The sequence below is a fragment of the Streptopelia decaocto genome (genome assembly GCF_964273445.1).
Source record: "Streptopelia decaocto genome assembly, chromosome: 3".
Taxonomy (NCBI): Eukaryota; Metazoa; Chordata; class Aves; order Columbiformes; family Columbidae; genus Streptopelia; species Streptopelia decaocto.
The window spans coordinates 44,533,778-44,561,009 of record NC_138656.1 but is presented as its reverse complement, the minus strand read 5'-3'; the positions used below and the strand labels follow the sequence as shown (position 1 = coordinate 44,561,009).

General features: G+C 48.9%; 2 protein-coding genes across 2 annotated transcripts in view; both read left to right on the top strand.

The window, feature by feature from the left end:
* NUP133 (nucleoporin 133) overlaps positions 1-957 on the top strand; it is a 43,193-nt gene extending 42,236 nt beyond the window's left edge. The window contains exon 26 of the mRNA XM_082049180.1: positions 707-957. Within this exon, the coding sequence (XP_081905306.1) occupies positions 707-843 (137 nt within the window). The 3' untranslated portion in view covers positions 844-957. The remainder of the gene's footprint in view (positions 1-706) is intronic.
* Positions 958-5,221: 4,264 nt separating this feature from the next.
* ACTA1 (actin alpha 1, skeletal muscle) lies at positions 5,222-7,670 on the top strand. Its single transcript, XM_082047319.1, has 7 exons — positions 5,222-5,378; positions 5,459-5,599; positions 5,769-6,093; positions 6,234-6,395; positions 6,617-6,808; positions 6,932-7,113; positions 7,260-7,670. The coding sequence occupies exons 2-7, from the start codon at positions 5,471-5,473 to the stop codon at positions 7,401-7,403; spliced, it is 1,134 nt and encodes a 377-aa protein (XP_081903445.1). The 5' UTR covers positions 5,222-5,378; positions 5,459-5,470; the 3' UTR covers positions 7,404-7,670.
* The last annotated feature ends 19,562 nt before the right edge of the window (positions 7,671-27,232 follow it).

The window sequence follows — 27,232 nt, the reverse complement described above, 5'->3', positions numbered from 1 at the left end:
TTTATCTTTTGTAAGATAAGGGATTAATAACTATTTGTCATTCGGAAAAGCTTTAACTATTTTAGCTTCTTTTTGTTGTTGTTTTCCCTCCCTACAAGAAAAAAAAACGCAACCATCCCCAGTTAAAGCTGAACATGGGAAATTATGGCCATGGAAATTACAACTGCAGGGAGAGGAGGGAAGGAATTTAGAGTCAGAGTTTGTTTCAATTATTACTGCCTATGAACTTTTTCCAGAACAGACAATGCTCCATGTCAAAAATACAGACATGAAGTTCTTCAGAACAGCTCTAGTTTTGTGTGTTCAATCCTGTCAATTTCTTCTCTCTTGTAAGATTCCCACACCCCAGACTGAAATGTTGCAAGTGATTACATAAATACTTATTATATTACTGATATTCCTTTTTGCCCTTTTAAAATTTTATTTTATTAATTTTGGTGAAGTGTTATATAAAGACTTGGATTTAAGGTTTAAGAATTTTAGGTTTAATTATAAATTCTCTGGGTAGGAAATACCTTTTTTTAAACTCAGTTTTACAGGCTATTTAAGCTTTACTGTATTTCTTGACATGTGTAATAGGGTTAGATCATCTCAATTCCAAAAGAATAATTGAACTCTGAGGCAGGCACAGGTGTTTACTTAAAAATCATCTGAACTAATGCAAAGTACTTTTATCAGTGCTGTAATAAAAGGTTTTGTGTTGTAGGAGTTCAGTTAAGTGAATATTTACCGGAGGTGGAGGACCTGATGCAATCGAACGAACTTGGCAGCTTGAAACATAGTGGTTACTTCAAATTTGTGTTAAAGGCAAACTATGAACTCTACGTTCAGGGACAAGCGTGATTCTCACCATTTTTTAAAATGCATTTTCTAAAGGACTGTTAAATTCATGTATACTTTTTTAACATATTGTTCTTTTTTTGCTAAAACTTTATAATAAAATCTACATGAATGATATACTTGGTCTTAAATTTGTAAATGTTGACACTTCAGTCAGGGGAGGCAGAAGAAAAACCTTGTTTTCTGTGGCGGGTGCAACAGGGACCTGCTGCAGGACGTGGAAACTTCTGCTCTTACTTCACTGGGGCTGTGATTTCAATTCAGAGAACATAATGAAAACGTGAATGCTGGGTGACTATGTAACTTACAAAAGAAATAAATGATTATTCTGTCAGGTAACTCTGCTCCCTCTCTGTAAAACACTTTTTGCTGTAGAAACTAGGTAATTTCAATTTTGCATTGAAGGTTATTGGCACAAAAAGGGTAAGTGGCTTATCACTAGTCACTCAGCATGTCTGGGACAGAAAAGAATAAAGCACAGTTCTCATTCAGAGTCCCCTGCTCCAGTAAATACACCATTCTTTCCATTTCTATCTGTAAGATGAAAATTTTTCAAAACATTTTAATATTTTATCTATTAACTTATATCCAGATTTCTAGAATACATGTAAAAATGACTGGCAGCTCACCATGTAGTAATTCACAGCAACTGCTTGAACCTAGGCTCGGAAGAAACCTAGAAAGCAGCTATGTAAGTGCAGGAGTCCAGCATGATCTTCCTTACTCAGTGACTTGTTTTCTACTGGTTGATGCTACAAATTTTCTTCTTTTTTTTTTTTTTTTACCCCACTGCCCCCATGATTTATCTCTGACATGGGATTAAAAAAAAATCCATTTAACTTTTCAATTTTAATTATTCTGATTGGCAGCAGATTTTAATCTTTAAATAAAAGGTACTTTAATCTGACATGTTGTAGCTTTCTTTTGCAAGTAGCTCAACAGCCAGAGAGTGACTGCAGAGCAACTTGCTTGCCCTTATGTTTTACTTGTCTGGCTCGATGCCTGCTGCAACAACTTGATCCAACAGCTGAGAAGGTCAGAAGTTAAATTGGTTGAAGAGAATCCAGTTTCTAGTTTTAAAAGCACAGCTCCCCTTCTGTGGCTTCCCCTCCTCCCTGTACTAATACAGTAAGCTGGGCTGAGAGTCTGAACATGTTTGGAAGAATAGATTTATCTAGGGGGGTTCTAACTAATATGGGAAAGAAATGCACTAGCAGTCATCTTCTAAGATTGTTCTAAGAAGCGAACTTTGCTCTTCTGCTGCCTTGCATGGCTGAGAGAAAGAATCATAGAATCACTTCAGTTGGAAGAAACCCTTAGGATCGTCGAGTCCAACCATAACCTAACTCTGGCACTAAACCATGTTCCTAAGAACCTCATCTAAATGCCTTTTAAACACCCCAGCGATGGTGACTCCACCACTTCCCTGGGCAGCCTGTTCCAATGCCTGACGACCCTTTCTGTGAAGATTTTTTTCCTAATATCCAATGTGAACCTCTGCTCGTGCAACTTGAGGCCATTTTCTTTCATCCTGTCACTTGCTACTTGGGAGAAGAGACCAACACCTTCCATGCTACAACCAGCCACGGCTTCAAAGGAGTGTGTCATTGAAAGCTTTAGAACTCCACTTGCTTGTTCAAATGTCACTTCAAAGGTGGTTTCACGTTATTAACAAACTTAACATTTTGGGAGAAAGAGAATAATCTAACAAATGAGTGCCATTCCATGCTGAAATGTGTTCTAGTTGAACTCTTACTAGACTCTTTAAATTCTGCTTGAAGAAGAATCTCATTAATTGACTGCCCACAGCAAAACACTTTAGGGATATTTCATCCCTTCCTGTTGACCACCCATGTTCTGCCCAGGTGGGCAGGGAAGGCTGCAGACAGCTTGCTCCTGAGCCAGATATTTCTGTTCATCCACAGCAATCTGTTTCACAGTGCCTGGCTGCTCTGCTGGGCTGGGTTTATTCCTGTTGGCGTAAAAGCATTCTCCAGGTTCTCAAGGAAACGATCAGCCATGAAGGCCTTGCAGCTAATGTTTTACTCTGTTGCTGGGTTGGGAGGCATTTGGCATTTGTACAACGGCTTTCCAGCTGACTATTGCCAAAACAGAAGGCTACCGGCCATGAGTTTACTTAAATAAAACCTCATTAAAATAACTCACACGTCTAAACTGAAGTTTAATGTTCTTGTGCTAGGAGCGTTGAGCTGGGTCAGTATTCTGTTGGGAAGCTTGAAGAGTCTGGGATTTGGGGCTGTTCCTCCTTGCTGTCCTCCAGCTCATTATGTAATAAGCTCTTGTGGTGCAGAACTGCTGTCTCAGATTACTGTACGGGGAGGATGCCTTCATTTACCACCGCATATCAAAGGCTGTGCCAGAGCTCTAGGTTGTATCCAAGTGTAACAAAACCAAACTTGGAAAAAAAAAAATTCAGGTTTTGGTTAAGACAGCCTAAGGAGTATGGATAGCTCCTTTTGAATAAGGAAGAACACATTGTTTCTTAAATACTTGCTTTCTCAGTAATAGAATATACACACGGTGCAGGATGTCCACGCTTCTATCCGTTGTCACCAGAATAGCAGGAAAGCTCCTCGGTTGTCATTTGTGATCAATTTCAGCAGCTCAGTGTTGTGGATAATGATCTCTGTGCCCAGCTCTCTTCTGGAAACTAGCTGCTAAGGTTTTCTGACTTGAAACCAAAATCAAATTAATTTCATGAGTCCAGTTAAATATCAGATTTAAGTGCAGATAATTATCTTTTATGCAGAACTATAAGAATTTAATATTGCCATTGGGTTTTTGCTGTAAACTAGATTGGGGTAGGAATAAAATTAAACAAGAAATAGAGTAGGTTTATGCTTGCATTAGATTTCATTGAAGGATTAAGAATGTTTCTCTTTCAGCAACATTAGGCTTCCTGTTATTTGATTTCTGATTCAACACAACTGACCATATTTTGGAATCCATGACACAGCGTTACAGTTCTGTAAACAGATTTGATGGTTGTGATGCCTTTGAGTGCTTTCAGGCTTCCAATTTTTGTACTGCCAGTTGTCGATGCCAGAACTGAAGAAGGATACAAGAAGTTGAAGAACAGTGTAAGTGTACTTCTATAGACTAACTTAACAGGAAATTAAAATCTATAGCAGAATAAAGTAGGGAGCAGCCAGAGGTAAAGAGGAATGCTGCCAAACTGGAGGATGCAGAAATTAAATAGGGGAGAAGAAAAGTTTTCTCATTCTGTTGGCCCTTCTGCTCTGCCTTGTAGTGGAGGAAATCAGTTGCAGAAATGCATTCAATTGCAGGAGACTCCTCACAGCATGAACGCTTCTGGCTTATTATTTCTTCTTCCTCCCTTCCTGCTCTTTAAATTTTGAAAGGTTTTACCCTTGGCCAGTTGTTCTTTCAGAGAAGGTCTTGAAGGTTGATTTGCATTGATTCATCGGCAGGGCTGCAGATCCGCTTGCGTTACTGCTCCTTCCCATCAGTCACAGGAATTTCTATATAAAATCTTCCAAGTGTACCACATGGAATCTCTGCTTAAATATCGATAGCTGAAGGAGATGAACCGTTCCTCTTCCCTTGCGCGGTCCCTTCAGCTCCTCAGAGGTGACCTGCCTGTGGGACCGCGCTCCTTTAGGGCAGGGTGAGCTGGTGGGGCCGCGTTGCTCGGCTGAGCTCAGCGGCCAGCAATGGGCACTGGGTAATGGCACCAGCATTCAGGCCACGTCAGGCCTCTGGGACCAGACGGTCACCGGGATTAATGCTTCACCGGGCTCCTCTTCAGGCGTTTGACAGACATTATCCCCCGCATTTATTTTCCATTTTTAAATCACAGTAAAGAAAAAAATACATGGCTTAACTACGCATGTAAAGCTGTGGCTTTCACATGGGCTGCTATGTGTCATCATGTACCACGGTGTGACGTGCAAACCCACCTTGTCCCTTCGGCTTGTCTCACAACCCCTGTCCTCCTCCCTGGCTCCCGCCTCTACCTGCGCCGTTACAAAATGGCAACGGCCCTGCAGCCCCGACCGCCGGGGCAGCGCAGGCCGCGCCCGCACAGCCCAGGGTCCCTCGCCGCCCTCGGCCCCGCTGAGCCCCCGGCAAGACCTGGGCTCGCTCCACCCTCACGCCCCGGCGGGCCCGGGCCCGCTCCGGACGCCCCCGCGGGAGGGCCCGGACCTGCGCCCGGCGGGGCTGCGGCGGCCGCCCCCACCTGCTTTGCCCTTAACGGGCCCGGCGGTGCCGGGGGATTATTTCGGCCCCGGCCGCGGGTGGGGGGGCCCGGCAGACGCTCCTTATACGGCCGGGCCTGGCTCACCTGGGCCGCGGCCAGAAGCGCCTTCTTTGGGCAGCGCCGGGCCGGGGCCGCGCCGGGCCCGACGCCCAAATATGGCGACGGCCGGGGCCGCATTCCTGGGGGCCGGCGGCCGCCGCGATAAAAGGCTCGGCGGCGGCCCACCAGCCACCCGGCGAGGAGCGGGGGGACTCTCTGTCAGCGGCCCGACGCGCGGAGCCCGCAGCCAGCCCAGGTAAGCCCCGGCCCCAGCGCCCCAGCCCTGCGGCTGCCGGCCGGCCGTGAGGCTGAGCCCGCCCTGCTGTGCCCCCGCAGACAAACCACACCATGTGCGACGAGGACGAGACCACCGCGCTCGTGTGCGACAACGGCTCCGGCCTGGTGAAGGCCGGCTTCGCCGGGGATGACGCCCCCAGGGCCGTGTTCCCCTCCATCGTGGGCCGCCCCCGCCACCAGGTAGGGCGCCTTCCCCCTCCGAGCATCCCCCCGGCCCTGCCCCAGTGCTGGCCGAGAGTCCCCGCTGCCTCCCAGACCTCTGTGTGGCGGGGGGACGTCTGGTCTGCTGGGGAGCCCTGTGCTGCTGCCCGTGGAGAGGTTGCTGAGCACCCCTTTTCCTCCCTCGCAGGGTGTCATGGTGGGTATGGGTCAGAAGGACTCCTACGTAGGGGACGAAGCCCAGAGCAAGAGAGGTATCCTGACCCTGAAGTACCCCATTGAACATGGCATCATCACGAACTGGGATGACATGGAGAAGATCTGGCACCACACCTTCTACAATGAGCTGCGTGTGGCCCCTGAGGAGCACCCCACCTTGCTCACTGAGGCCCCCCTTAACCCCAAAGCCAACCGTGAAAAGATGACCCAAATCATGTTTGAGACCTTCAACGTCCCTGCCATGTACGTGGCCATCCAGGCTGTGCTGTCCCTGTATGCCTCTGGCCGTACCACTGGTGAGTGCAAGTGTTCGGCTGGCCCTTTTCCCAAAGCGAGGATGCCCAGCACTGGTGCCCTGCAGCTGGCAAGTGCTCTGTCCCCCGGGGCAGGGCCCTTCCTGGGCTGTGTCTCAGGTGGCTGCTTCTTGTTTCCACAGGTATCGTGCTGGACTCCGGTGATGGTGTGACACACAATGTCCCCATCTATGAAGGGTACGCCCTGCCCCATGCCATCATGCGCTTGGATCTGGCCGGTCGGGACCTCACTGACTACCTGATGAAGATCCTGACTGAGCGTGGCTATTCCTTTGTCACCACAGGTGAGCACTATTCCCTCCTTCAAAATGCCCCCCCTCACTTCCCACCCTTGTACCTCCAGGGATGCTGCAACCTCTCACTTCATTACAAGCCCTGGAGGTGCTCTCTTGTTGGAAGTTCGCTTGTGGTTTGGGGTCTGGAGTCCTAACAGACCTGTGAAGGAGATGCAAGCATTCCATGTTCCTTCTTTGCAATCACTGATGCCTTTGCTCCCCCCTGGCAGCTGAACGTGAGATTGTCCGTGACATCAAGGAGAAGCTGTGCTATGTGGCCCTGGACTTTGAGAACGAGATGGCCACCGCTGCCTCTTCCTCCTCCCTTGAAAAGAGCTACGAGCTGCCTGATGGGCAGGTCATCACCATCGGCAACGAACGTTTCCGCTGCCCAGAAACCCTCTTCCAGCCTTCTTTCATTGGTGTGTGTGCCCTCCTTCCCTTTCTCCTCCCCCACCGGCTCTCCCCTCTCTCCTAAGTCCTCCCGTAGAGCTCTTGCTTTGCACTTAACTTGTGTCTGCTCTTGTCCCCTTCCCTGCCCCCAGGTATGGAGTCTGCAGGGATCCATGAGACCACCTACAACAGCATCATGAAGTGCGACATTGACATCAGGAAGGACCTGTACGCCAACAATGTCATGTCTGGGGGTACCACCATGTACCCAGGTATTGCTGACCGCATGCAAAAGGAGATCACAGCCCTGGCCCCCAGCACAATGAAGATCAAGGTAAGGCTGGAGCACAAAGGACCCAGGCGCAGGAGCAGCTGCCTTCTGCCCCCCTGCAAGCAGCGTGCGGGGCTGTGCGCGTTCCTGCGCCTGCCCCCCGCGGTGGTTTCTTGTTTACTGATCTCAGCTCTCTTGACTTTTTCTAGATCATTGCCCCACCTGAGCGTAAGTACTCTGTCTGGATCGGTGGTTCTATCCTGGCCTCCCTGTCCACTTTCCAGCAGATGTGGATCACAAAGCAGGAATACGATGAAGCTGGTCCATCCATTGTCCACCGTAAATGCTTCTAAACATGTTTACATAATCACTTTGACAACCATGCTCAGGATGACAACCTTCTAGGTTGCAGGCTGCCGAGGACCTGCAACAGCCATGTAACTTTCTATTTTGTAACAATTTCTGGTTACTGTTGCTGCAAAGCTCCCTGTGACACAGTGTATGTAAAGTGTACAGAAATTAATTTATTTTACCTCGTTTTGTTTGTTTTTAAAACCAATGCCCTGTGGAAGGAAACAAAAAACTTCAAGAAGCATTAAATCATCAGTCATTCTGTCACACCCCTGGTGTCGTTGTTTTTGTTGTCGTTTGCTTGGGTTTCTTCCATCACTTGCTCACATAGCGTGTTGTCTAACAGAGAGGGTGGTGGGGCTGGAGCTCCCCATACAGGAGGAGGCCTGGTGAGGGGACAGGATCCCAGCCAGAGGGGCCACCTCTGTGTGACTTCTTTGGGTTGTGGGCAGCTCGGCTGTGCTGAGAGCAGCTGGGGTGGCTGTGTGTTGCATCATGCCACTGTAAGGTGGGTGCCTGCTGCTCTGCAATGTGCTCTTCCCAGGCCCAGGGGGGAAAGGGTTACCTGGAGCCTTGGCTTGCAAAGGATTTTGTTTGGCTCAGCCTGCCAAAAAAAGTAGCCCTGGCATGCTGGTGCAGCTCCAAGGCGTGATGGACGGAGGCAAGGCTGGTGCTGAGGGCAGGTGGTGGGTGCAGGTTAAATAAAGAGCTTTCCACTCCGCTTATGGGAAACCTGCCTGCCATCATGCTGTCCCTGGGGAACTGAGGGCAGCTAGGGCCACTTCCTCACCCTGCCTGACAAGCTTGCCCTTGCCAGTGGTACCACCCCCTCCTCCGCCCTCCTGGGGCCAGACCTTTCACTCAGGGACTCCCTGGGAGCCTAAGGAAAACCCCAGAGGCTTCCCCCTGCTGAAGGAGTTTCCCTGCCCTTTTTGCCTTTGTGGAGGCAGAGCAGGGTGGCAGGTGGGGAAGTCTCCCTGCTCTCATGCTGGGTGGGTTGCTCTGGGGTTCCCCTTTGCTTCCACTGTCCTCCCCACCCCCACCAGGTGCTCAGGTCCCTTGGGGGGCACCCTAAAGCCCTGCCAGGCTTGGCACAGCTCCTGGCTCAGGACACATGTACAGGAACAGATAGACTTCAGAGGAGGAAGCACAGGGCCCCAGCAGGAAAGTAGTGCTTGAGTTTTGGGGTGTCCCTTTGCTGTGGGAGACAGCAGTGCTGGCAAAAGAAGATGATTTTTCAGCTGAATGTTCAGCCCTGGAAGGTTTTTAGCTCTGTTGTGACTATGCTTAGGGTGCACTTGTTTTGCATTTTGGCTGGTTTTACCCTCATTAAAGTAAGACCTACATGCGAGTACAGTTTTTCATCATCGTATCCACAAAGAAAAAGCCTGAGGGAGGAGCTGGCCTGATCCTTCCCTGGTACCTGGGCGCAGGGAGGCCTCCAGGCAGCCCTGCAAGCTCCTGAGCCAAGATCCCTCTCTGAGTGACTGGGGTTGGACTGGAAAGCAGGAACAGGGTTACTTCTTCAAAAACAAACATGAGTTTTCACTCGCCATGTGTGCAAATCGTTGTATAGTGGCACGTATTTCATCTGACAGCTCTGTGTTGGGATTTGAGGAGATGCCTAACTGATGTTAAGTCCTCAGTACTTGACCCCTGATCTCAGGTTCAGTTGTGGCTTAAGTGGTGTTACAAGGTGGATTTTAGGACTTGCTTCTGCCGTTTGACTAAAAGGCTGTTTCAGGAGAACAGATAAAATGAAGTTAGAAAAGCAGCCTCATGCACAGACTCAGCTCTCCCACCTGCATGATTTAATTTAGAACCCTAAACCCACAATAGAAGGGGCTAATTTGGGGTGGGGTAGGAGCGATCCTGAGCATCCTTCCTCCAGCAAAATTAGTGGGATTAAAATCAGATCTTCCAGACCAAAATCAGTGAGAGCAGGGGATGTTTCCTCCTTCTGAATGAAGACCTAGGTTTTGCAGTGCCAAACTCAGGTTTAGGATGGCTCATGAGCACAGCTGTGGGCAGAGGGCAACACCCCAGCAGCCAGGTCCTCGCATGGGCACTGCCTTGCATGGGGAGGCTGATGCTGCCATTGGCATCTCGTTTTCAGCTGTCTCTAACAACAGCATTTTGTCTCAGATTAACACACAACATCAGATATTCTCAATAGTGTTAGTGCCAATTTAATCCCATTGAAGTTAAGAGCCAAAAAGTGCATTTTTGCAGCTGAAAAAAAAAAAAAAAAATGACTGGTGTGTTGTTTTGGTTGCTGAATCAATGAACTGAGATGCAATAAATTTTCAGGCCTACCAAACCAAACCTTTTCAGGTTTTTGTTTCAAACAAAACCACATTCTTTATTATGAAACCAGCCTTTTCTTTGGGCTTAGAACTTTTAGCAATTGAAGACGGATTGTTTGGAAACAGGTGAGTTGGATTTTCCCACAGCTCACAAGCCCTGGTGCTGGGAAGGTGATTTGGGAAATTTCACTTGTGCACAGCAGTTTGAATTTGATCTTCGTTGTGTGTTTCTTGGGAATCGCATTATCCTCCCTGCACCCATGACAGTGCTGTTGGCTTCAGGCAAAGGATCACCAGGACCAGCATCCTCTGTTTTGAGAGAGGCAAAGGAATAAGCGTGACTGCAGAGGAGTACAAGGGAATAGAAGGAAGGATGCAGGACACTGACGTGCTGTGGGAGGGAGGGTGATGGCAGAATGGCTCTTGCCCATGGCAACAACATCCTCTGGGGCTGTAGCTCTCTGCTTGCTCGGTAGCCTGCTACATCTGAGGCTGGACCAGGGCAGGACAACCCTCCTTAGCTTGGCTCCACAGTTGCACCCAGTGGGTGATGCGAAAACTGCCCTGGACGCAAATATCACCAAGGGTTGGAAAATACGGAGAAAGAAAGAGTCCTTGAGGGGACGCAAATTATGTGGAGCTGTTTAAATGAGCTTGCGAGGCACAGTAATGACTGGGTTTTGATGTAAACTTCCCCAGGGGTCTATGGATGTATTGGCTCTTAGTGAAACTATTTAAGAAGATAAGAAACAGGGAAAATGTGGGCTCCAGGGAGAAGAACAAATGGGATCCTGGAGAAAAGGAAGGCACTGGGGCTGCTTCCTAATTTCATTTTGATAGAGATTTTGCTAGTGAGAAAATGCACTGTGCACAGAGCAGAGCAAAATGTCACAGCTTTATCCTCTATTTGGGAAAGGGAACTGGCACCACAATGCACTTCTCCCCTGGGACTCCAAAACTACAGAAACAAAAAGCCCTTTGACCTGCAGTATTCATTGCCTTTGGCTTTGCTGAGAGGACCTGAAGACCCCCTCACTCAGTGCCAACATCAGAGTTACTCCACTGCAGACTCAGATGACTGTGAATCTTCTGCAGGCATTTGGCCAATAATATTTGTTCAATGAGATTTAGTAAAAGGACAAAATAGAGACCACTTGAAAATCGCCGCTACTTTTTTATAGGAAACTCCAAAGTAACAAATTTAGTGACATTCTTTATTTTTGAAAATGAAGCATTAAAATGCAACCCTTCAAAGCAAAGTTGTTTAAAACTTTAAACACTTTTGTTTTATAGGAAAAGTTTTGCTGTTTGTGTTTCATTAATCCACACAAAATTTTAATCAAAAAGAGCATTGACTTGGGTTTCTTTCTTTCTGAATTGAACAGGCATTTTTGTTTTAAAAATAACTAAGAGAGCTATTCAGATGTATAGGTTTCCATGGTGTATCTCCTGGGGCTGGAAAAAAGAAGCACATGAGGGTGACCGTAACCTATTGATCAACCAATGGATAACTGCAGGCAGTGCTTGTTATGGTGATAAACTCTCCTGTTTTGGGAGAGGACACTGAGAGGCAGGTGAACACCGTGCTGCTAAGGTTAGAAGTAGGACAGAGCTGTTTACCTGTACACATCTCCCACTTTGCATCTGCCTGGGATGAGCTGCTGCAAATCTTTAGGAGGCTTTCAGTTCAAATTTGCTATCCCAAGCAGCTGGTGTGGAGGGCTCCTGCGTGGGATGGGTGCTGGTCAGCATGGACAACTTTAGCAACAGGGCCATTCAGAGCATCCCCCGGCCACACACTCACTCCTGGCAACTGCTGGCAGCTTTGGGTGATCCTTTTCAGTCCCCCAGGGGCTAAAGAGCCTTTGGGGGGACCAAAAGGGTCTGTCTTGAAGCCTGGGAAATTGTTGTAACTGCAGCTGGCAAAGGCTCCATTTTTAAACTGTCCAGGACCTGAAAAATAAAGCAGCTTCGGATTGTTATGCAGTGGGGAAACCTGGGACCATTGCTGGTTCCCACTGGGGACATGCGCTGTGTGTGATGGGGATGAGAGAAACCTTTTATTGCCCAGGGGGTCTCTTTCTTCCCCCATGAAAGCATCCCATCAACCTTGAAACTACACTGCCTGGTGCAGAGCTGGGGTCAGCAGCGTGAAAACCTCCAGTACAGCGGTGATCCCAGGCAGCTTATCCTCTTGCACTTGCAGGGACCACAGCCAAACCCTGTCTTGTCTCATCTGCTCAAGGCCACGTTCTGAAACCAAAGTGTGCAGCTGGGTGGCAGCTCTGGCCATGGTTGTTCAGGGAGTGCCGCAGGCAGCCTGAGAATGAGCCTCTCCGTGACCCCACCTCGGGGTTATATATATATACCTGTGTATATATAGATCTTTGGAGGGAGCTTTCTTGCTTGGCACATCCCTCCCACCCGTAATACACTCCAAACATGCTCTCCCTGCCCCCCTGTGCCCTCTCTGCTTGGCTCCCAGCAGCTTCTCTCCTTTCCAGGAAAAACAAGGCTTTAAAGCTGAGAAATATCACTGCTGGAGGGAAAAGGGGGAGGACCTCCTTATAAAAGGGCTCTCACACATGCTCAGAGATGAGCAGCATAAAAAGAAAGGCAACAGTCGTCAATTCCTGACCCCAGCTCACAGAGGCATGTTTATTTAATTGTAACACAGCTGTGCTCTTCCACAAGGACCTGAGTTGTATTTGCAAAGGAGTCCGTGGTTTGTAGCTCTTCTAACTAGGTTGCCCTCTTTCACCAAAGTGGGGGTGCTCTGAGAGGAGGGTCAGGTACGTGAAGGCAAGGGGACATCTGTATGGCTGCAGCTCTGTCCTTTTCCTAGGGAAAGAGCTACCCTGGTGCCTGGCGTCCACAAACAGGGACAGCGGTGCCCCCACAGGCAGCACTGGGGTGGTGACAGGAGATAGTGACCCATTATCTCACACCCGCTGGTCCCTCAGACTCAGACATCACCTAATCTATTGGAGTGCAAAATATAATTTGTTTACATTGCCATTAACAGTGGCCAGTCCTGAGTGTAGGTTGCTGGTGCTGTGCTGGCTAGGACAGCGCTGGGAAGGGGACACTCAGAGGGCAGAGGAAGGGGCTGGTTGCCGGTGTGGGGCAAGAGCCACAGCACTGCCAGCTGTGCTGGGGGAGCAGATGATGATGGGACAGTCCTGCCCTCCCAAACCTCCCAGCGGCTGCAGAGAGAGGGATGGGGACCATGCAAGCAGGAGGAGGTTTGAAGCAGATCAACCCAAAAGAAGTGAACAAGGGTTTTGAGGGCAACTAGATCTGCTTCTATGAGATTTTTTTAATGGCCTTTAGCAACGACACCCACCAAGAATGGTTAAAATAACAGAAGCATGAGGGTCTAAACTGGTTTGAGTTTGCTGGCAATGAGTGATGCTATCTCTGGGTTATCTGCCTGTGGAGTATGGCCAAGGACGCAGTGTGGAGCACTGCATGCTCTGTACTACATCCCATGCTGAAGATAAAGTGTGGTGCAGGTGCTGAGGCCATCCACCTTCTTGCTCTTATTTGGAGTGGTTGTGCAGGGATTGAGGCACTTTTCAAAAGGCTGTAGAGCAGGATATTTCCTTCATAAAGATTTTTTTGTCCTGGAAATCCCTACCCCAAAATAACCCAACAGAGAGTTACCAGAGCTCCCTAACCCCATCCATTTTGAAGCAGAGATGGTGTTGTTCCTACCTACTCCCAGCAGCACTGCCACAGGTGATATGCCATGCTTCTGTGACTGCAGAAAGTGAGCAGTTTACATTGGGAGGTTGGTTTTCTTTCTGTTTTTCCCTTTCCCATCCCAAGCCCATCACGGTTTTCCACTGTGATCATGATCAAGTCAACACTCACCGCTCTGTTTGTTGCCACCAAAGTGGCTTTTCTGTTTCCCATCTCAAAGAAGATAATGAGGAATAGCTAATGTTCCTGAAGGGTTTTAAGATGTTGTCATAGAAGGTGTTTGGGGAATGTGAAACACTTGTGATCCTAAATTTAGCTCTGAAAGTCACGCAGCCCAGTTTCCTGGCACAAATACCAGAGAAAGTCTTGAAATCTGAAAGTCTTCCAAGTGTGGCCACAAGCTGGATGCCGTGGTAGCCCTGGGACCTATGGGGATTTCCAGCTGTCCCTCTGGAGAGTCCATGGTGTTGCTGAGAGACCAGACCACCCTTTTCCTCCTGGGCTGTTTGCACCACAACCAGCAGCCTCTGTCCTTGCTCTGGCTGTGATGCCTCTGTATTTGGCCCGCAAGAGCCTTGTGGGATGAGATTATCTTTCAAAACTAATACAAGTGGAAAGTTTAGGAAGATTACAGTATTCAGTCCAATAAACTCAGAGAGATTATGAGAAATCTCCATGGGGATAGATGTTCTAGGCTATTGATTTTAGACCAACTACTCTGAGATTTCCTCTCTCTTGCCTTTACTTTTGTTAGCCCACTGCAAACAGCCCATCCTGGCCAAGACTGCGTGGTCGAGGGGTTATGATCCCTCTGTTCATATGTGAGGGGTTAAATGCCAAACAGGTTAATAAAGAAGACTGATCTGCTTAGACAGCAAAATCTGGAATTAAGTGGAACTTGGTGCTAAAGTCCAAAGTCTGAGTTAAAAAGGGCAAAAGGGTGTCATTTAATACTTGAGGTGCCTAACGTCTGCTGACAACTTACTTTATGTTTTCTTGCTGCCTGCTGCATGTGCTCCTTTGTGGAGAAACCACTGGATGCAACTCCTGTCACATCTTGACCGAGATCCAGAAACCAGGTGTAGCTCTGCCCGAACTGGTAGTACTTGGTTTCTTCCTTGGCTGCAGCTTCCCCGAGCAAAGGTTGCAGCAGGACTGCGGGCAGCCCAGGGAGTACACCTGCTGAATGTGCATCATTGTTTAAAAATAAAAAGGGGAGAGCAAAGATTAACATGGAAAATATTGCAAGGTCAGCAGATGGCGTGGGGAGGGCTCGTGCCTGGGCTTGGGGGTCTGGGCAAGGACAGAACAAATACTGGGAGCCATGGACACGGAGGCATGGCCACATCATGAGAAGTTGTGTGGATTGATCTGCAGCACAGGAATCCAGGAGAAGGCTCCCAGAGGTCTGTATAGACATTGTGCTCAGTATTAATTTTTATTGTTCATGCAGGTTAGATTTAACCTACTTCAGCCTTGCAGGAACGTTTCAGCCCATTTATCCAGCCTCAGATACCCTCTGCTGGGTTAGACAAACCCTCAATTTAATGAGGGTTTGAAAATGTGCTGGAGTTGCTTTATGCAAGTAATCTTCACTGAAACCACTGAGAGGACAACAGACTTGGTTAATGTTTAAGAGCTTGTATGATCAGGTCCCAGATTAAGAAACAAAGCCATAGCAATAAAAGAAATTACATGAGGAGGCAGAAGGGAGGAAGAAGGAATGATTAATTTTATTTCTCTAAGTCCAGAACCTAGCATGGCTTGAAGCCATGAAATGATCAGCTGGGATAAAAAGATTTTTAAAATATTATTTTCCTTAAAGGTGTAGGATGCATTTAATCTATTGCTCGTTCCATAGAGTGTTTATTGCTGATTTGGTAATTAACATCTTTTTTTCTCATCTTCTGTGGAAGAATCAGTCTGAATTAAGGAAGAGTTGAGCAAATGAGGGTATAGAAGAAAACAAAAAAGCAGTAAGACCCAAGTCTGGACCATAAGTATTCTGCAGGAGGAGTAGCTTTTACAAATAAGATACATGGGTGGGGGAAAAAAAAAAAAAAAAGAAAGCATTTAAGGATAAAATGTTTTATGATGTAACAGTCATCCCATTGGCTTTGCACTAGGAAAGACTGCTGAGTTGCAGAGCTGGAAGTGAGGGCATGCTCAGGCTCCAAGGAGGTATTTTCCTTTCCAACCCTGGTTTCTCTCTGACCAGTAAGATAGTAGGTGGTTTCTGAGTAGTTTTGGAGAAATCACTGTAAATATACTGACTGCATATGGGAATGGTGTTTTTATATGGTAAGTGTAACCATGAGCAGGGTTTGGTATTGCTAAATGAATATTTAAAGCAAATGTCTGATAAGTTCTTCACTGACAGTTTGATTTGTGAGTCACGTTGCACAGTCCCCAACCATTCCCCTCTCTATTTATAAATTCATGCCTTACTATATCTGACTCTCTAAAGAAGCCTTCCAAACTGTGGAAGAGATTCTGGTGGTGTATTATGGGAGGCAGGGAATAATACAGAAGAGTAAGGGAAGTTAGAAAAGGGCATGGCAAATCCTGACATGCTCGCCGCTTTCTGAAGAGCAGAGCTAATGTGCCACTCGACTTTTTGACCATGACAAAATCAGGAAGGCACAGGCCATCAATTTCAGCCTGTTGGGCACAAGGTGAGGATGTGAGGCTAGACGTGAGGAAGAAATATTTTACAAGGAGGGTGTTAAAATACCGGCCCAGGTTCCCCAGAGGGGTGGTGGATGCCCCATCCCTGGAGACATTCAAGGCCAGGCTGGACAGGGCTCTGAGCAACCTGATCTGGTTGAAGATGTCCCTGCTTATGGCAGGGGACGTGGACTAGCTGACCTTTGAAGGTCCCATCTAACCCAAATTATTCTATGATTCTATGGAAGAACAGAGCAAGAGTTTATCTGGTCTGAGTCCCTGGCTGTGTTTCAGGACATGCAGAGGACCAGGGTGAGGTTGTCCCAGGGAACCATGCCCACAAACCCAACTGCAATCGAACCAGTTGTTCACACCCATGTACGGTGGCTGGAGGGCGGGTGTGGAGCTGCTGGAGCTCATTCCTACCCCTGCTGGTGGAGAGGAGTGGAGTCTTGGTGGGGACCCCTGCCAGCAGCTTCCCAGGGCCCTGCTACCCATGAGTGCTCTTTTCAGGTCACTGCACACAGGCTGGCTGTGGGGTGCCGTGGTGCTGACACAGCTCAGATGTGCAGGAGAATGAGTGGACACATCACTAGAGCTGCCTCCTCCTTCTCCCCAGAGCTCCAGCTGGACCCAGGGAAAAGAGCATGTTACCAAATGCTGGGGCTGCAGAAGCCCTCCCAGACCCTGCACCAGTGCCCACCACTGGCACAGGGTCTCTGGCACTGTCTGTGTTCCTGCCTGCAACAGGGAGGAAAAGGCTGCCTGTGCCCTGCCCACCACTGCCTTCTGTGGGGCAGAAGGGGCCCAGCTAGACCCCTTGTGCGCAGCTGCTGGGCTGTGCAGGAAGTCCTGTTAGATACGTTCTTCCATGACCTGTGTGGGGTGGTGCATACCTCACCATCAAGCAGGCAGAAGGCAGGGGTGATAAGCAAGGGTGCATGAGGTACCCAGCAGAAGTCATACTGGGGAGAACAGTGATGGTGCCAGTAACGCAGAAGGAAGAGTCCTGATTTGTTTTGCCTGTTTCCTTTCCATAGGCAAAGGGCAAACAGGGACAAAGACAGGCAAAGAGTTTTCAAAGGGTGGTTTGGATGAATGCATGATCTTTCTCCCTGTCAGTCATTTTTCCATGGTGGTCATCTTCAAATGCACCAGGCAAATGAGTGGCCACGGCTCAATGTGGGATACAGGAACGTTTTCATCTTTAGAGCCAGCTTGGGACCTGAGGATTGTGTCTGCCTCAGTGGAAGGAAAGGTGGTGCCGCCCGTGTGCTTCAGGGGCAGCCTATAGTCCTAAACGTCTTTAATAAAACACAGTTCAGTAACATACACAAAGACATACACAAAATTCCCTACACATAAATCAGTATTTGGATTCTATGACAGCAATTTCTTTCCTGCCCAGTTTAGCGAGGCTGGGTTACTGTAGCACGTTCTTCCTCAGAGGTCTCATGGCAGGTGTTCAGTCTGAGCACCATGAGGACAATGTACTGAGGCAGACACGTAGGGCTGTTCAGACAGTAGTACAGCTACAAATGAATTAGTATTTCACAGAGGAAGACGCTGCTCTGCCCTTGTGCAGGTGGGGGGACAGCAGGGATGCCTGCCTGGCTGTGGGAGTGCCAGGAGCACAACCCAGAGTCCCAAACTCCTGGTTTCCTCTCTCAGGAGTAAAGCTATCTGCCTCATCAGCCACTGCTATAGCAAAATGCACAGCTCAGGTTTGCTTGTGGATATAGCTCACATTTCCTCTGAGTGAGCACGTAGCTGGTACCAAGTGAGCTCAGCTCAGCACAGCTTGCTTAGTGTTGTGTCTCCCGAATTTCCTCACACTGTCCATCAGCCCTGACCCAGGGTGAGCAGGAGGTGCAGCAGGAGCCATTTCCTTCTCGTTGAGGTGGCAGGTGAGCAGGGATGTTGGTGCAGGAGCTGGCAAGCTGTGCAGCCAGCTCCTATGCTGCTCAAAAACAGCCCCCAGCGGTGCCTTTGGCCCCTTTGGAGGGGAACCCAGCACATAATTCTCTATGCACAGGCCAGCTAACACCTACAGCAGTGTTTCTGGACACCAATGGTTTGTTTTGCATGGGGTGGCAGGGACAAAGTGGGCTCCAGGTGTCTCCTCCCCACTCCTGGTGCCACCATGGGCTCAGGGCTCCATGATGGTTCATGCAGGGAGAGGTCTGGTTCACAGGCGGCTTGGACTGGATTCACACCAGCAAGCTGGGGAGAACAGCCTAACACTGCTCTCCAGAGCCAACAGGTTCCCTGTGCCGAGTAGATAATTCATTATAAACAATATACATAGATGTCAGCACTCTCTAGGGAAGCCTCTCACAAGTGGTGCACAGGTTTTTTTCAAGGGCGTCCATTTGTCAAAACCATTCCTGAGATAATTTCTGGTGCCTGGGGAGGGTGCAGTATTTCAAACTGAGCCTCTTTTTTTTTTTTTTCCTGCTGTGCAGGGGTTGCACTTGCTGCCTGTCCCCCAAGAACAGAAATCTCGGCTCCAAGCTGAGTGATGGTAGATTTGAGGTATCCTCTTGTAAGGACACGGCAGGGGCCATAGCTGCCGCTGGAGAGTGGCTGAACGTTTTGATGGCTGTCCTTGTGGGGATGCTGCTTTGCTGGAGTATTTTAGGATGGAGAACATCAGAGGGGCCAAGCAGGTGTCTGGAGGCAAATATTTTAAAATTTTAACCTCTGCAGAGACCTGGGGAAATGGCCGTGGTGCTTGCTTTTCTGTATTTTAACTCAGTACTGTGTTTTACTGACCAGCTAGGCTTTCTCTGAGGAAGCAATGGTGAAGCTATTAAGACATGATGGGAGATTCTACAAAATGCTGGATGGTGTGAGGGGTTGCAGACAACCCTTCTGCCAAGGTAGGCCAGCAGTTTAATTGCAGCAATGGAGGAGGCCTGGGTTGGTGGACGCATGTCACCTGCTGCCCATGCAGAAGGGGCAGTGGGATGTGGGGCAGGGCCGGACCACGGGCCAGGATGGCGGGTGTCCAGCCCTACCAGCCTCGCAGTGGTGCTGACTGAGGGGCTGAGCCTCGGTGGCAGCACTGTTCCACCTCCAGTGGCTGCCAGCAGGTGGCCGGCTGTGTATCACCCTCTCCGGGGCACCTTGGACCACATGGGCGCTTCCCAGTCCAATGGCCAAATGTCTGATCGGGCGCCTCTCACTCTCTGTGAAGACTTGCACACATCTGCAGACTCCAAAGGGTTAAAAATAGATCCTACCCTGCTGATGGCACTCTTTATGCCCATTTAAAGGTGTGTCATGCTTTTCATGCATTTCAATCCTAACACTACTCCGTGAGATCTGACAAAATGCCTTCACAGCGGTGACATTTTGTTCAAGGCCCTTTTTTTTTTTCACGCCGTGGCTGCCCAGGCCAGCTCCCCTTCAAAGCACTGTTTCAGCAGGGCTGCATTTGTCCCCAACTACCTTGTTCTAACCAGGGAACTGTAGCATGATAGCCAGCACGTCCGTGGTGCTCTCCAATGCTGCCGCGGTGGTGGCCGCCCTGACATGTAGTCACCAGCTAACAAGCTCATATTTCTAAGCAAGGCGTGGACTCACTGTCTACACAAGTAAAATGTTTTCCTTCATTTTTTCCTTTTTTTTTTTTTTTTTTTGATGACCCGCTACAGGGAAGTCTTGTGAGCAGTGTCTTTCTGCCACTTGTTTGTGTTGGCCACGTGGAGTGGTGGTGATACTTTTGGCGTGGACATCTCAGCAGGTACCTGGCACACACATTCCTCCAAGAGTCCACCTTTCTCACCACTCCTTTCCTGAGAGGTCCAAGGAAGCAAGTTCTCTGCAGGAGAACACCAGGAAACAGCTGGGTCTGGACCTGGCTGCAGCAGTCACCCCAGCTCACAAGTGACCCACTCCCGGCCCCATTGGGGCTGCCAGGGTTGGCTCCCCGGGTGCTGCCGCTTCCCCATTGCTGGTAAGGCAGGGGAGAAATGTTGTGTGCTGGGCACACTGCGGTCCTAGCACACTTAGGCAAACTTAGCAGAAGGAAGAACAAAGCAGAGCTGCTGCAGGTCCTGCCGTGGAAGGAAGCAATGAGATGGGGACTGGCACGGTGGCACTGGTCTGCGCCCTTTGAGATGTGTGCTGCTGCTGCGTCATTATTTTCCACAATGCATTTATTTTACCCATCAGTTTACTGCTTGGGAAACGGAGTCCCACCACTGAGCAGGCTGGTGTTTGATTCAGGACTGGCATGGGCCCTTTGACAGGCAGGTGCCAGGTTTGCACATGGGGAATAGTGAGGTATGCAGGTCCCTATGCTGGAACAAACAGCCCAAAGCCATACAAATGGCTTCTGTCTCTGTCACCTGGAGGTGACACTAGCCCAGTGGTAATGGTCTGAAGTACTGATCTTACAGAGGTGGTTGGTTCAGCAGCACTTGCTGCTGTGAGATAGGGAGAAGGTTACAGGTGCCTCTGTTTCTCCCCAAAACTATGTGTTCTCCCAATGACAGGCCAGCTCTGAGAGGTGGCAAGCCCATGCCAGAGATTTGTAATCCCTTGCTTGTGCCAAATGCCATACCAGTCTCTCTGGTGCCATGCTGTGGTCCCGGGGTGACGGGAAGAGAGGAAGACGTGCCTGGGATTGCAAAAGGAACACAAACAGGAATGACAGTAAAAGTAACCCTGACCAGTGGCTGGATTGCTGTCCCAGAGCTCCAGAGGGATGGGACTAAGAGTGGGGAACAGCTTTGTGCAGGATTATGAGCTTGAGATAAGTTTGGAGGAAAGTGGCTGGGCTCAGGTACCTCTCCATGGCCTGGCTCTCCCTGGGTGGGTGCACACAGGCTGCCTCCTACCTCGGCTCATGGAGCTGGCACCCTATAGGTGTTACTGAGAGCACCAACTTGAAAATGTCTTGCATGTTGCAACTGAATGCCACCTGGAGCATGATCTGGTTCTGCCTTGATGATTTTTATGGAAGTGAGACCTCTCCTCTTTCAGGGGAACTGCAGAAATAACACAAAATATTTCTTACAGACACTCAGAATCCAGACATTCCCAAACTGAGTTTCTTTGTTTTGAACTATCCCCTTTGAGCATGGAGAAGGAAAGGCAGCCGCAGGTTCCCACAGTATTTCACCTCCCATCTCCTCTCCAGCTTCTCTCCCTATTTCTGGTGAAGATGTGGCCAGGCTGGCAGTGTGAAGCAGAGATTGAGAGAGGGAGAGGAATAAAACAAAAGACAGGGTAAAGAAGGCAGAGTGAGCCAAGGCAGGGAACAGGTAAGTGGAAATTGCCTTCCAGCATTCCTCCTGCCTCCTGGGAGGCACTAGAGTGCCTGTCCCAATAGCGTGATCCAAAATGTTGCACCAAATCTGCTCTTTCTCCTGAGGGAAACCTGAGGGCTGGACACAGATGTGGCGACAGTCCCTTCCCTGTAGGAGTAAATCAGAACATTCACACCAATGCTGGGCCAGTTCCTTCTGCTTGCCCCCACGCTGCACCTCAGAGGGAGAGAAACAAGGAATGAGCTAGATGTGCCCAGAGACATGAGAAGGCCCAGAGATAGTTTTCTAGAGCAGGAACAGACACAGAAAATCCATGAGAGGTGATAGCTCTGGGCTTCATCGGTGATAGTCCAGCTGTGAAGAAACACATTTTGCTCTGTAGGAAAGAAGAGGAAGCGAGCAGTCTGCAAAACCAGGAGGATGCAGGCAAATCTGACAGAAGACATGGGGGAACAAGGGTTAACTTGCTGGAGGGGGAGAGGCTGGCTTTTGGGAAGGGGGAAGACAGTGCGTGAGGTGGATGCATCCACAAAGCCATCGAGCTGTGTTGGGAAAAGTGACCCAAAGCCTTTAGAAGAGCCCTATGTTGGAGGTGGCAAGCGAATGCATGTGGATTTTCAGGGAGCAGCTAAATCTGGAGTTACACCCCATTTGCTGGCCCCTTGGGAAGAAGGTAGGTGGTGGGGCAGCATGGGGTAAGCCCTGCCAGCAGCATGAAGCCACCACCACCTGCACCCACTCCCCACTGCTCCTATGGAGCCATGGCCACCTCCAGGGAAACTCACATCCATTGTGCAAAACACACAAGTGTTCAGCCAAAAGTGGGGTCTGCTGCACTGTCTGTGGGGAGCTGCACAGCAGGAAGCCGGTTCCTGACCTTGGCCATGGGATGGGCAGCAGTCGGGCAGTGACCCAGGATCACCAGCCAGCTTGTCACTGGGGCTGGTCAAGCAGAAGAAAGGAAGGAAAGCAAGTGGGGAATTTCTCCTCATTTTTCTGCCTCTCTCTTGGCTGCCATGTAAACTTGTATTTTTTCCAGACTGAGCAGGAAGCCTGCAAATGTGTTGCTCAGGCCAGCGCCATGACAAGCACCCCATTACTGCTGGCTGTAAGATTTGGTAAGAGAAATGGTAAAAAAAAGGCTGATACCAGCAGGGAATATATTCTTTGCCCATAGTAACAGTTTTTAAGCTGGGAGCTGCGTTTGCATCATGCGCTGAAGAGCCAGCTTTGCTACATGCCCAGTCCAGGGCTCAGAGCTGCAGCAGCCAAAGGACACTCAGCAGCAGGAGACATCTCTCCCTGCTCCTGAACCCACCTCCCCTACACACAGCCCCGGAAGCTGCATCTCTTAGAAAGGTGGATGCAAAGCACGGACCACAACAAGACTTGGAGAAGCCACTGAGGTTGATGTAAACTGTAGTGCCATGCATGCCTGAAGGCACAGTCACTCAGAGCTGTAATGGTAGAGCACTTCAAGCTCATCCAAGAAAAATGTGAGATTTGCTTGGGTAACAGGATTTGTGTACAGAGCTGCTGGAAAAGGGGTTGCAGGGCTTCCCTGGTGGGTTGCAGCCCATCCTGGCTGTGACCAAATTTCCCAGAGCTCCAGATAACAGCATCAGGCAGTTCTGGGGGCCTTTTGCAGCCAAGTGCATCATGCCTGGCTAACCTGCCCTGCACAGCGTTTGAACTGGCTCTTCTGATCTGTCTCTGGTGACAGTGTTACTCTGTGGGCAGCTGGTCCAGACCTAAAAGGGATAATAGCCCATGAAACGAAAGATCCCGCATCTGTGGGATTAACCAGGCTGCTATTAACAGTGCGATGTCTTGTTTTGTGAGGTGACTGGGACAGCTACCCCTAGTATTTGGCAGAGCCCTTAGTATTTGGCAGAGTTTCACTGACGGGTACGGGTCCAAGAAGTCTGTTTTTTCCCTACCTGGCAAAATAATCTTCCTGATTTGGATTTTGTGCTGTTAAATATTTTAAAAATAAGGTTCTTTATGAGAAACAACTTCTTTCTTTTCCCTATTTTCTCTGGCCCCAGGCTTTACCCAAGCAATAGCTGAACAGCCCAATTTCAGATCACAACAGCTCCTGTTTTGGCTGGAAGCCAGTCTGCCAATCTCAAAGCTGTGTTGACATGTAATTTTCCACTCCTGCTACATACAAGCTGTCCGCTGTCCCCTCTTATTGCCCAGAGCCACAGAGAGGTGCAATGGCAAGTAAAAATCATGTGTAAGCTACACCCACAGTTACTCTGTGTCTTTCTGTGATGGCACTCTGCAAAGTAATATCCATGCTTCCTTTTCATTTTCTGCTACTTTTTGCATAAAAACCAAGTTATGTCTCTGCTGTTGACTTTGCTGTGGTTATTTCAGACAGAAATAAGACTGTTTCCCAGGCCAGACTGCTCTTCTCCCTAATGAGAATCTCTGGTCCTCCCACTCGAGTGGAGGTAGTGGAGGAAATCAGGACTCCTGGGGTATGGTGTTGATCAATAATCTGCTATTGATCTGGTTTGAAACTCTTGATTTACCTGGACACCTGCTTTGCCACCTGTAGGAGAGCAATAATAAGGATTAAGAGGCATAACTAAGATCCTCAAGGGAAAACGCTTTAAAAGGAAAAGCATGTTTAGAATTTCAAATGATGTCTTTATTTCACTTTTTAATGAAGGAAAAATACCACAGCAAAGTATGTAAGGGAGGAAATTCTAGTGTTAGTATCAGCATCATAAATATTGTAGTTTCTCATTCAGGAATCATTTAATAACTGGCTACTCTCAGCCCATGGAAGTGTTTGCCATGAGGTATTGAAGCCAACACTCATTAGGACTAAAAAAATATTAATGTTTATGTAGCTACACTGAGAACATCCAGAGCTGCTGTGTTGGGGATGACAAATTATTCTTGCCCGACATATATGGAGACATTTGGCTCTAGCTGGAGGGTTTAGTGAGGAGTTGTGTGTTCTTCACCCAGTACAGTCTCAACATCCTCCCACAGAGATGCTGAATGTGCCCTGGAGCCAGTTTTGGATGGCGACTGGCCTGGAGGGACATTGGGCCCTGTCACCTGGTGGTTCCTGCACTGTAAGCCTGAAGATCAGGAACACGAGGAGAACACGTCTGACAGCCACCACTGCTGCTCCATTGGCCTTAGGTAACATGCAGTTTCCAACATCAGTGTTACCAGGTGTCTCTGCATGCTTCTGTTGCAGATCTTTTCACAGAAATGCTCCTCGGTTATTTTCCAAGCCTCACTGCTGCCAATCCACCCAGCACTGTGTGATGTGTGTGCAAACCATCCAGTGGGAGGGACACGTTGCAAAGGAGAAACTGGAGCAGGAGTGTGAAGGTGCAGCTTACCTTGTAGCATGTGGGCAGCTGGGCATTTGTTTTTGTGCGAGCAAGGGATAAAGGCCCTAAAAGCAGTACAGTATAGAGGAGACAGTTATTGACAATACTATGTTTTTAACAAGATGCTGACACGTTGCAGGCTGATATGAAGAGTAGATGTCTGCTCTGAAGAGTGTGCAGAGTTTAGGGACAAAAATGCAGAAAACAGGAACTGACCAACCACGTGCCGGGATCTTGTGGTTTTGGTTCTGGAATTTCATGTGTGATGGCTGAAACACAGGCTAACAACTGGGAGGTGGGTTTACAGGCACCTCAGAAGTCTGGCTCCTCAAAAAGTGAATCCCTTCATCTCTGACAGGAAGGGAAGCCATCAGAGAGATGTTCTTTGGGAAGGAAAATCTGTAAATCATTGTTGCTCTAAAATGACACCTGGGAACAACACTAGCCTTTTCATAACCATAAATGCCAAGGAAAAGCATGCAGGTTGGCTCAAAATTATGTTTTATATTTTAACATTGGATGGATAGAAATGAAGTGATGCAAATCCCAGAACTTGCCCATTTATATGAACTCTACCAATGCTATCTGCTCATTTAGACTTAGCAGAATATTACAGTAAGAAACCAGAGCCTTGTTTAATTGGGGAGTGCTCTGCTCTCCTCTCTAACCAGCACTGCTACAGCAGCCTTCTCTAGTGCCATCTTCAGTTACAGGTATTTTTATACCAATTGTCCCCTGTTATTTTCCAACAAACACCCTCTGTTAGAGCAGGTGGTGCTGAGGGCAAGGCTGGATCGCAGTGGGATCACAGGGGTGCCACTAAGGGCAATGGGAGAAGGCAGCAGGGACAACCCACCCAGCTGCCACAGGAGCCCCCAGTGGGGATAATGAATGAGGCAGCTCCCAAATGTAATCCCTGGGACAGCACTGAAAGGGGCTGAACTGATGCATCTGCCTAGTTTTCTTCCAGCAAAGCATGTAGGTAAGACTTCTGTACATCCATTTTTGTATAGGGCACCACACATGGCTCCACACGCTGAGAAGGCACACTCAGAAGTAGCTCCTCACTCATTTTTGTAGCTGTTTTGTGATGGTAGGCACATGAGGGGTGCTATGGCTGCGCCTGTCTTCCTGGTAGATAACACTGCCCAGGCTCTGCTCCCTTGCAGCTCTGTAGCTGCCAGCCCCTGAGAGCAGCTGACAGAGCCAAAAGGAGCTGCAGAAGCTCTAAAGTGGTTTTAAAGTGGAGCTTAATGGGTTTATGAATGCAGCTGTACAAGGTGCCTGCCTGCAGCACCAGCACAATTGACCTCTTCTCATTGCATTTTCCTGAATTGCAGAGGGGGATCCTGCATTTCCCTGATATGCTGCTGTTGTGGGGCAGTTACCATACCTGCAAAGGCTGTGGGGTTGTGAGGGCTGTGGGGTCGGATGGGAATATCCCAGCATTTGTGCAAAGGTCAGGGAGTACTGTGCCCCCCTCACTCATCCCAGGGCACCACCAGCTTGCAAAGCCTCAGCCAGTCCATGTAAAAACTGAGAGCTGTATTCTGCTCGGTCTGAGCATCGATTAAACTAGACCAATTTGCTTATGCTTAGCTGTATTGGGGATTGCATCAGCCTGCTGCACAGGCAGAGGTGCTGCATGTAACCACCACCCCCTCACCTTAAAGCCACTGACACTTCTGTTACACTGAGCAGCCTGGGCTAATGTTTTTCATCTTGCATATCTGTGTCACTGTGGATTCTTTCATTTGTGTCAGTTAATGGAGGCACAAGGCAAGGCAAGGCAAAACATTGTTCGCCTTCATATTAAAAAAAAAAAAAAAAAAGAAGTAGTTTAGTACAACTGCTTCTGAAAATCCGTCAGTGCCCCCGTGTGTTGGAGGGGTGGCTGGAGAGGCGGCCAGAGAGCCGCTGTACAGAGCCCTGCTGCGTGTGGCAGAGGGAAAGCAGGTTTGCAGCTCCCCAAAATGGGGCATTTGCAACTTGCAGGCTGGAGGGTTGAGGCTGGATGAAGGGAATCATGCTGTCTCCTTCCAGAGGGGTGTTGTGGACTGTGCATGGTGGGGTGGCCATGGCACCACAGCAACACTCCTCAGCACGGTGCCAGCGCGTCTGCGTCTCTGTGTGGGTGTGCAGGAGGGTGAACTCCGGCTGCCGCGGCTGCCCTGTTTTCTGCATTTATCTCCAAAGTGCTTCATTTCCCAAGTGAGCGCGGCTGCCCAGTGCAGGGCTGGATTAGGTAAATCCCATTCAGGCATCCACTGGAGATGGTTTTTTAAAGCAGATTAATGCAAAATGTAGAGAGGTCTCTGTTGTTGCAGACACCTTTCCCTCCCTTCAGCAGGCCTCTTGGGCTACCCATCATTTTTGTCTTGCAGAAATGGAGCTTAAATCAGCAATTACCCCTGCTGCGGTGTTGCACAAAAAAGGAATTGTTGTTGCAGATGCATGAATTCTGATGCGCTACACGTACTCTGCAGATTTAAATATCCCCCGGCAGGAGTAG